Source organism: Limulus polyphemus, unplaced genomic scaffold (assembly GCF_000517525.1).
Source record: "Limulus polyphemus unplaced genomic scaffold, Limulus_polyphemus-2.1.2 Scaffold3627, whole genome shotgun sequence".
Classification (NCBI taxonomy): Eukaryota; Metazoa; Arthropoda; class Merostomata; order Xiphosura; family Limulidae; genus Limulus; species Limulus polyphemus.
In genome coordinates, this window is record NW_013669237.1 from 64333 (window position 1) to 75549 (window position 11217).

At 32.4% G+C, this 11217-nt stretch overlaps 1 protein-coding gene across 1 annotated transcript in view; it reads left to right on the forward strand.

Moving 5' to 3' along the window:
• Positions 1–2704: 2704 nt before the first annotated feature.
• The window catches only part of LOC106469712 (apolipoprotein D-like), a 9817-nt gene continuing 1304 nt past the window's right edge, over positions 2705–11217 (forward strand). The window contains exons 1-3 of the mRNA XM_013930224.2: positions 2705–2841; positions 4575–4705; positions 9706–9788. Of these exons, the coding sequence (XP_013785678.1) occupies positions 2719–2841; positions 4575–4705; positions 9706–9788 (337 nt within the window). The 5' untranslated portion in view covers positions 2705–2718. The remainder of the gene's footprint in view (positions 2842–4574; positions 4706–9705; positions 9789–11217) is intronic.

An 11217-nucleotide genomic window follows, 5' to 3' on the forward strand; every position in this document is an offset into this window, starting at 1 on the left:
TTTCTTTGCCCCATGGCCTGAAATACTAGCCCCTTTCTTTACTTTTTATTCTAGTTGGCCTTAAGTATTTACTATCTTAAATAATGTAAGTGATACTGGAAACACCGTACTGTATCAACTGAGAAATGGTCACTTTGTACAGCTATTAGTGAATCACAATATTGATGAGCCTAAAAAATAATAATTAATTTGCAATAATCTATAATTCATCAAGTTCTTTTTAAAGTATTTAAAAGCCTTTGAAAGCGTGACTCGTATAAGTAGGTAATGACAAAATTTCTATGTTTACAGTTTGTCAATCAGAGGTAACTATGTGAAGTTAGCGATTCATATTTACTCAAACTGTACAACGTGTTCTTAATGCATAGAAACAATAAAAGTTAGTCTTTGATTTAAAGGAAAACGTACAACACAGTACTACTGAGACAATCACACATATATTTTTTTTCCTGACGTGAACAGTCTTGAATTTCTGAAACCAAATTTCTTAATCACAGAGACTCTTTTTTTTTTATCCACATCAAGATAGCGGGCTGGCAAGTGTTAATTTACTTTTGAAATATTTCACATATTACATTTGATTAAGTACACATGCTGTTGTTTTTGCTAAATCTCTGATAAAATTGACCTAAAAATAATTTTTTAAAAGTCAAAACAGTAATACAAGCATCAGATCTGTTTGTTTCTTTGATTCAGAAGTTTGCACAAAGCTATACGAGGTCAGAATATCGTCTTTAATAATATATTATGTTGTCTTAGAATTACAATATCCTAGATTCAGTTCTAGTTACATTGGCTCTATATATATACTGAAAATGATACGTTACTACTGTCATAGTCAATTTAATACAAAATCATGGTGGCGTTTTCACTGTATCAAAGACACCTTCGGTCAGTTGAGTAAACAAGATAAATAAAAACTTAGGAACTTAAAAACCTGCAAATAGGGTTCGTAAACAAAGTTTGTTTGTTTGTTTGAAGTTAAGCACAAAGCTATACAATGAGCCATCTGTTCTCTGCCCACCACGGGTATCGAAACCCGGTTTCTAGCATTGTAATTCCGCAAAATAAGGAAACAAGGCTGGAGATACTGCAGACATTATTTATTCACACTACAAACCCCTATTTTGGCTCCACGCTGTTACCTAGAATTATATTTGGTGGAGTTAGAATAGGGATTTGTAGTTTGAGTAATTAATTTCTACAGTATACATAGCCTTATTTCCTTACTTTTGTACGATCCCTATTTACATGTTTTTAAATTCCCAATTTTTTATTTATGTTGTTTGCTAGCTTTTTATGCTCGACTATGGACAAGGAATTACTTGATATGGTAACTAACTTTATACATTGTAACGATAATAAATATAACTAATAGCTAGCTGATACGGTTCACGATGATTTACTGTAGCTATTGACTATCTAACCGCATTAGTTCGGGAGGTAAAATGTTAAGCTGCAGCTAAAGATTGTCATGGAGATTTTTTTGAGAATATAGTGAGCATTTATACTTTCTGTGTAACTAAATTCTCTATGCACAATGCATAGCAATGGGCAAATATATCCCCAGACTAAGACACAACCCCCACAAAGCGCGTATAAAGTTTTACCAGTACAAAAGCAGTGATTTCAAATAAAACATACACATCCAAAACACCACTTTAAATAAACCTTCTTGTCTTTTAAAGTAATAATTCTACGAATGTGTGTAATAAAATTTAATATTTTATGTATTGATTTTTTTTCTCCTTCACTTCATACATAAAATAGGGGTTGGCTCCCTAAAAACACCGATTGTATAGTGTACAAAGCACTGAGTATTTTATGTAACATAAAATTACAAAATCTGAATAATTTGATGTTCAGTATTGAAAACATTAAGTTCTGAGACTGCAAACTGTAAACATTTTGATAGTATACGTTTTTCTCTCATCCACTTTGTTTCATATAACTCATTAATAGTCGATGAATTGTAACTCACGTCTAGTTTGATAAACATATTACTTCAACTCAATGATTTATTTAAGTTTTCTTATGCTCTGCAAACCTACTCTTGAAATCAACGACCAAATACGTCTTTATTTTGTTGTTGTTTTGTTATTGTTTACAAGTTGGATTTTCATTCGCTGTACTTTCCCTTTCTGTTGAGAGCAGGCGTAAACTATTAGTTAACGTACCGGACTGAGAACTTTGGGATCCATGGTTCGCGTGCGTTGCCATGCAAACGATTATCATTTTGATGTCGTAGGTGTTTTATAACAGTAACGTTTCAAACCCTCTGTTCGATTATATTAGCTTAAGAGTTGGCGGAAGGTGCTGTTGACTAAATGCATTCCCTCTAGCCTGTCAAGTCAGTATTAGGAACGGCTATACACAGATAACACTTCTCTAGCTCTGTACGAATTTCTGAGACAAACAACCTATTACTATTACTGATGGCAAGTAGTTATTTAATACTGGCTCGAAACCTTTTCACTTTAACGAGTGTTTCGGTGGCAGAAAAACTTTTTTACAGTCTCGTTCTTGAAATGTAAAAAAAAAAAGACATGTTTCAACGGCAGCACTTACTCAAGGTCTTTCTTATTGAACTGGGTTTACGTGTGTAATAAATAAAGGACCTTGAGGTAAGAGGAAATAAAAGCAGAAATTCGCGACTTACATAAGGTAGAAACGTCTCGATTTTATAATAAAGAAGTCTGTACATAAAATTGAGTCAATATGAAAACCAAAGTTTTACTGGTGATTCTGATTGTTAGATTGGCTTTAACTACTGATGGTCAGAGTTTAGCCCCTGCAAATTGTCCTCGGCCAGATGTTGTAAAAGACTTCGAACTGAGCAAAGTAAGAACTTTATTTTTTAAATTAGTTTGAAGTTATAGTTACATCCATTTGTTTTTGATCCTTTCTAAAAAAACTGATTTTTCTTTTTTGTATTATTTCTCAATGTATTTCATTAAACAATATATAATACAATAAATTTTCAATGGTATACCTGTCTCGTAACTATCGAGTGTTTTGTGTAGCATTTAACATTGTTGCACGTACATAATTAATTAGTATAAAGCAGTTATAAAGAGTAAACTTTCGTTTCTTACAAACTGTTATAAAATTTACAAAGTGTAAATTTCATATTACGAAGTTACAAAGACTTCCTGTTCAGAGAAACATGTTACTTCGGTTTAAAATAGTCAATGACTTATTCTCCGGTAATACGTTTTACTTCTTCTGTTCGGATTCTACCTAGTCAACATTAAGTTCCCATAGACGCTTGTTATTTAAAAACCTACAACGATTTCCTCTTCAGTAAAACGTGTTATTTCTTCTCTTCGGTTCTATATAATCAACAGGAAGTTCTCACAGATTTGTTACTACAGTTTTAAAAACCTAGAGGGACTTCCTCTAACTATAAAAATTTATTATTCTGTTACAACTTCTGTTTCGTTTTATATAATAAAGTGAAAGATCCAATAGACATTTGTTATAGTTTTAAAAACCTAGAGGGACTTCCTCTAACTATAAAAATTTATTATTCTGTTACAACTTCTGTTTCGTTTTATATAATAAAGTGAAAGATCCAATAGACATTTTTTATAGTTTTAAAAACCTAGAGGGACTTCCTTTCAATAAAACGTTTTACGTCCTACGTTACGAATTCTGTTCAGCATAATACAGTCAACTTCCCTAAGTTTTAAGATACTTGTTATCAGGAAATTATAAGCAGCATTAAAATGTATTTTGTCTGTTATCCCTTCATGATTCTGTTTCAAAAGAGTCAGCCATCATTTACTTTAATAAAATATTTTATAAAAGCGAATTTCGAGCGAAACTGGTAGTATATATTTATATATACAAGTATACATTAAAATACTTTTATTGATATTCAACTTACAAATACTTAGAATTTTATTGTCTTCAAGACCGATTTTCTTGGAATATCACTTCACATGAAAGTTAAGAATGTCTAACAAGCTGAGCTGAGAAATACACTTCACCATCTATAACATACGTAGCTGTTTTTTTGTTTTTTTGCCTCTCAGGGTTTATGACCCGCTCTTCAGAAAGTGAAATGACCAGTTCTCACTGTGCGTTCATGTATGCTGTCTTTTCAAAACATCGAATTGGAGATTTGTATCATTTTGCAATGTCTTTTTTTTCTCTAAAATTCTATTTATATACAGTTCAGGCAACACAATGTTGCTATGTAAAAAATGCCTAATCAATGCAGCGAAGTATAATTAGGCCTAACAATGACTGCCATAGGTCCTAATATTTTTAGGCAAATTAATTAAGAAGAATATATAAATACCTTTAAATAAGATATTCATCATTCTTATTAGTTTCAGTTCTGTCACGGTAAGAGAATACTTGTAGAATGTTCTTCAACTAGAAATGAACATTATTTTATTTTTGTGATTAACTAGGGAAATTTTTAGTATTGAAAAACAAAACTTTCCACAGTTCTATTAGTTTCTAACTGCATTTCAAGGTAACATTGTTTTCTATCAATACGTTAACACGTAAATGGTTTTAGTGAACGATCAGAAAATACTTATTTTATTTTAATTTCTGTTAAGTACTTAGGAAAATGGTACGAAATCCAAAGAACACTTGCTCTGTTTGAAAGAGATCTACAATGCGTGACTGCCGAGTACGGGATCCTGAAAAACGAGACAATTTCCGTCAGAAACGCCGGCATCAACAGCAAGTGAGTGTACATCTAAACATTATTTAATCTTGTTTGTTTGTTTGAAATTAAGCAGAAAGCTACAGAATGGGTTATCTGTGCTCTGCCCACCACTGGGGGGGGGGCATTATTTAATCTAATAAAAAAAGTTTGAAATAGCTATGAACATTTGAGAAAAAAAAACTCTCAAACATTCGAAATAATTTTTTCTTCTAATGTGCTGAGCGGTTAGTGTGCCATACTATAAATCTGAAGATCCAGGTTTGATTCCCATTTCCGAAAAAAAGCGTTCTTCGTCCTTTGGGGCAGTTGTGCGTTATAAAAGTAACGGTCAACTCAAGTGATGGAAGTGGATGCTGTTTACTAGCTGCCGTTCCTCTAGTCTATCAAATCAAACTTAAGAATGCCTAACACAGATAGTCCTTGTGTAACAAACCAGTTATCTTGTGATACGTGTTTCGAATTCAACACCTAAGTTTCTCTGGTATCGTGCCAAAAAAGTTTTTTTTGTGTTATCATTTTTAAACGAACATACGTTCTGAGCAAATTTTAATTTTTAAACTTTTGTTTTGTTTCTATTTTCTTCTAAAGCTGCTTCTAATTAACAACAAACAAACTTTTCTATTTGGACAGGATGTAGTCAAATTTATAGTTACTTGTGTAATTAAAGATAGAAACGAATACAAGAAAAAACGTTTAAATAGTTTGTTTGTAGTTAAATACAAATACAATGGCCTATCTGTGTTGTACCCACAACGGATATAAGCTTTCAGACCTACATAACTTAACTTGCATTTAGCGATAATGATATTAATTATTTAAAGAACCTTACTAATATATTTTGGCAGTAAGTTTTTGACGAGAGGTATAACGGTTCAATTTTCAAAGATTTTAACTTTTGATATTGGAATCCGATTCCGAATAGGAGTTGACATTTGGTCCCTAAAATAATATATATATATGAAAGGGTAGGACAAAACATAAAATTAATACTATATATTATTTTTTTCGTATAGACCACGAATCTGTGCTTTCTTCCACCTTATTCTTGAATGGCGAGTTCTCAATGCGGAATGTATTAGATACTGTTAAGAATTTGGTTTTCTAAGTTCGTGTAGCAATGATCTGAAGCTATAATAGTTGTTCTTGTCTCTTATGGGACCGAATGAACTGAGTGAATTCTGAAATTAGGCAGGTTTAATTATAATACAAGAACATTAAACGAAAAGCGTCAACTAACACCATCTGTCATCGTCAAATATAATAACGACTGAGTAATTTTGCTTTTTATTAATTTTTTTTAGTGTATTGCACTTCAGACCTGAAAAATATTATAGCCTGTAGAGCAGTGTTCGAAGTTTAAATGAACCAATTTCATGTATAAAAATAACATATAACATCAGAAAAAGATGATAGGGTTCATGATGGTATTTGAGTGCTTCTGGGTACAAGCGGAAAAAACAAGAAGCATAACATGACAAGAATATATACCAAAAGCCTTGTTATTGAAGTGAATTTACAAAGAAGTTTTGAACTAAAGGAACTTAGACTTATGAGATGTTTCTTATGAACATACAGAACCAAACAACTTTAACAAAACAAAGTTGGCATCAGCAAGATAGTATGGTTAATAATTAGTTCTAAAACTATCCATATTAACAAACTGAACATTTAAATAGCTTGTCATTGTTGTTCTCACCTCATCAGTCTAATACTGTAATAAGTGTAACTATGCATGAGCCATATCATATTATTTATCACAGTTTAGCTCATATTTTAATTTGTAAATAAAATTTGAATTTGATCTATTGTTGTTTGTTATTAAGCACAAAGCTACACAAAGGGCTATCTGTGCTCTGCACACCACGGGTATCGAAACCCGGTTTTTAGCAGTATAAGTCCGCAGTCATACCACTGGGGGGGGGGGGCTATTGACCAGAGTCAGGATATGTTTTTCTGTACCGACTCTACGTTAGATCTTATAATGCCTAAAATGGGATATGAGAAACAAATTATCTAAAGTTTTCAAAATGTTCGCTATTTTCTCATTAGTTGATACTAATCATTAAAAGATCCAACTTGAGACACAATCATGTTACTATCATAATAAACGAAACAATAAAACTTTATTTTTCAAGATTCAACTTGAAAAAAAAACTGTTTTTCTCTCTTTTGTCCAGATAAACAGCTAACACAAAATGCAGTCAGTATGTTACTCTATTTAAGAACATATCTATATTTTGATAACACGGTTAGGATAACATAACATAGGTTCTGCTAAGCATGATTGAAAACTTTAGATAAATATCTTCCATTTAATTTGTTTACAATTTCAAAATTAACGTCTCAAAAAACACTAAAAATTATACTATTTTAGGAGCAAACTAAATTCTAGTCAATGTTTAAATCAAACGACTTTCATTAGAACAACATTGTTTTGCCGAAACGTTGACTACGTTATTCTATTTTCCTTAGTAGCGTCCCGTTTCATTATCAGATCTCATCAGCTGCATACATTTGATGTTGGCTTTTATTAAGTGTTATTTCAAAGTATAATTTGTTTCTAATTTCTTAGCTTTTATGAAGTTTTATTTGTTGGTATGTGCTTAACAGAAGTTAAACGATTCATTTCTATACTAAACTTGCGACTTTCCAATGTTGATATAAGAATATCAAACAAGTGAAGTGGGTGCACTAACACCGAAGTATCAAAATCATTAAACCACAAACTGTTATATAGAAAGTCAATATTTTATGATAAAACACGACATTACGGATTTACCTTTTCTTGTTATCTACATTTATCAACAACTCTTACGTTTCCTTACTCATCAATATGTGTAATTTTATCATTAGCTTCTTTTAAGTAAACAGTAACTGTTTCAGACATTTTAAAGTTAGAAGAAAACACATATATTTCGAATATGCGACCAACCTTGATTAAATATTATACTTAGAATTTCATCAACCATTATATATTTGACCTCGGCTAAACTTTTCTCCTTGAAATAAAATATATACTTAGCAAACTCGACACCAGGGGGTTTGTTACATCAGTCTGTCAAACGACTAATTTCTGTAGACCGTGACAAAAAAAAAAAGGATTTTTGTACATTTACTAGTGTTATAAAGTTGCTATTTAATTTAGTAGTCTAAATGTCGAAATATCAAGGATAAACCTCGATGATATCTCGAACATAATTCAAGTCATTATGCAATATAAAAGTAATTAAAGCATGGATACTATTTGCACATATTTGTGAGCTGTTTTAGGGATTATGAATGTTTGTTTTTCTGTAAGTTTTAACTTCTTTAGATGTTTCTAATACAGATTTAACAATAAAACATTGGAAGCATTTTAATAAAACAGTGATGAAAGAAGAGTTAGAAATCTGTCCATTTTAATTTTGACCATGTAACAATGAGTGAGATGCTTAAATCCACTGAACAATATTATAATCCAAGTACATGATGGAACTACGTAACCGGTTACTGTTCTGTTAAAAAATGTCAATAAAATCAAACTAACAACAACACGTGTTTCTCCATATGCTTTAACCACAGTACGGGCCCGGCATGACCAGGTGGATAAGGCGCTCGACTCGCAATCTGAGGGTCGCGGGTTCGAATCCCCGTCACACCAAACATGCTCGCCTTTTCACCCGTGGGGGCGTTATAATGTAACGGTCAATCCCACTATTCGTTGGTAAAATATTAGCCCAAGAGTTGGCGTTGGGTGGTGATGACTAGCTGCCTTCCCTCTAGTCTTACACTGCTAAATTAGGGACGGCTAGCGCAGATAGCCCTCGTGTAACTTTGCGCGAAATTCAGAAAAACTTAAACTACTTTATACATATTAAAGCCACAACAATAACAATGTTAGTTTACCACTACTTTATACATATTAAAGCCACAACAGTAACAATGTTAGTTTACCACTACTTTATACATATTAAAGCCACAACAATAACAATGTTAGTTTACCACTACTTTATACATATTAAAGCCACAACAGTAACAATGTTAGTTGACCACTACTTTATACATATTAAAGCCACAACAATAACAATGTTAGTTTACACTACTTTATACATATTAAAGCCACAACAATAACAATGTTAGTTTACCACTATTTTATACATATTAAAGCCACAACAATAACAATGTTAGTTGACCACTACTTTATACATATTGAAGCCAGATCAATAACAATATTAGTTGACCACTACTTTATACATATTAAAGCCACAACAATAACAATGTTAGTTGACCACTACTTTATACATATTGAAGCGACACCAATAACAATGTTATCGTATCATTACAATTATGATGTCTTAACAATAACTCATATCCTTTTATGTTCGTCCGTATTTAAATTAACAACTTCATTTGTTTATTTGTTTGTTTGTTTATAATTATGCACAAAGCTAAACAATGGTCTATCTGGGATCTGCCCACCACGAGTATCGAAACCCGATTTCTAGCGTTGTAAGTCCACAGACATACCGCTGTGCCACTGGGGGATTTCTGTTTTTCAGTAGAATTTTTCTAGGCAAGTGTGCAATAAGTATTTACTGTCTGAAATAAACGGAGGAAAGCTAAAATCTTGATTCAAAATGAAAATCCGTTTCAGTTTAAATTCAAGTTTAGTAAATTAGTAGTTAGTCAAAGACATCATAAAATCTCTATAGCCTAGATCCAACAACAGAAACAATTACAACAGTATGCCATTCTCTCTTAGATACATTAAAGAAATGTGTTTCTCTATTCACTCCTTCATCGGGAATAGATAGATAGAAAGTAATATATATATCAAAGAGTTTGAAGAATCCAAAACTCGTCAAATTAATGTGTTGGTAGTGTAGCCTTCTGTGAGTTTTATGATTTATCTTCTAAATGTTGTCATTTTGATTATTTTGTCATAAATCAGTGTAAGGTTGTTATTTCAAAACTCTTGGACAAGAATATTTTTAACCAACTATCATTCGGTAAAAAACATTCTATAAATGTTGTTTCAGTGGAGAAAAGAAAGGTATCGAGGGAGAAGCCACTGTGCAAAACATTTCCGAGCCAGCCAAGTTGAAAGTGCGATTCGAAACAGGTGAGGAAGCACCAAAAATGGTTGATTAGGAGATCACAATATCTTGTAAACTTTTGGACATTTTTGAAAACGAACAAATGTTATGATGTTGTATACATAATAAGCAATACATGTAAAAATATATTTCAAGGTGCAGATGCTTTGCAAAACAATATATTTATCTTCTCTGTTTTCTGCCCATCTTCTCGTGAAAACTAATACAAAAAGAAAAAAAAAAGATTTAAAATTCTAAATGTACATTCAGCACATTAAGTCCACCGGTAACTTGGCGGAAAGCTTCAGGACATATAACATTAGAATTCGGAGATAAATCCCCGCAGCTGCCTCAATTCAGCTCACTGTGCAGTTTTGCGCTAAAGAAAATAATTATTCTCGAATAAACGACTATCTATGCTCCCAGAGTCTTCATAATATGTCGACTGACTTACATAACATATATATATATATCATCTTGTGTGTCTCAAGTTCATTGAAAAATACGCTACTTATCTGTTCAATACATGGACGTCAAGCTCGGAAGGAACCCCAAATGGCAGTTTCTATGAGATTTTTCTATTCGGGCAGGATTAAAACATATACATAAGTTACGCCATAGCCTGTAGGATCTTCAGCTCATTGGAGTGTTCATGCTAGATCAATCTTCTTTGTCTCCACTCCACCCCCACCCCCCACCCCCAAGCCTTTTATGAAATGGCTCTGATGTTCCAGTATCGTTTTGAAAAAAAAAAGAGAATCAGGTAAATGTGACCTCTAAACAACATTTAGTGTAATGATTCTTCAGTGCCCTCTAAACAACATTTAGTGTACAGGTTCTTTAGTGACCTCTAAACAACAATTAGTGTACAGATCCTTTAGTGACCTCTAAACAACAATTAGTGTACAGATCCTTTAGTGACCTCTAAACAACAATTAGTGTACAGATTCTTCAGTGACCTCTAAACAACTTTTAGTGTACAGATTCTTTAGTGCTCTCTAAACAACAATTAGTGCACATATTCTTAATGACCTCTAAACAACAATTAGTGTACAGGTTCTTTAGTGACCTCTAAACAACAATTAGTGTACAGATTCTTTAGTGACCTCTAAACAACATTTAGTCTACAGGTTCTTCAGTGACCTCTAAACAACATTTAGTGTACAGGTTCCTTAGTGACTTCTAAACAGCATTTAGTGCACATATTCTTAATGACCTCTAAACAACAATTAGTGTACAGGTTCTTTAGTGACCTCTAAACAACAATTAGTGTACAGATTCTTTAGTGACCTCTAAACAACATTTAGTGTACAGGTTCTTTAGTGACTTCTAAACAACATTTAGTGCACATATTCTTAATGACCTCTAAACAACAATTAGTGTACAGGTTCTTTAGTGACCTCTAAACAACAATTAGTGTACAGATTCTTTAGTGACCTCTAAACAACATTTAGT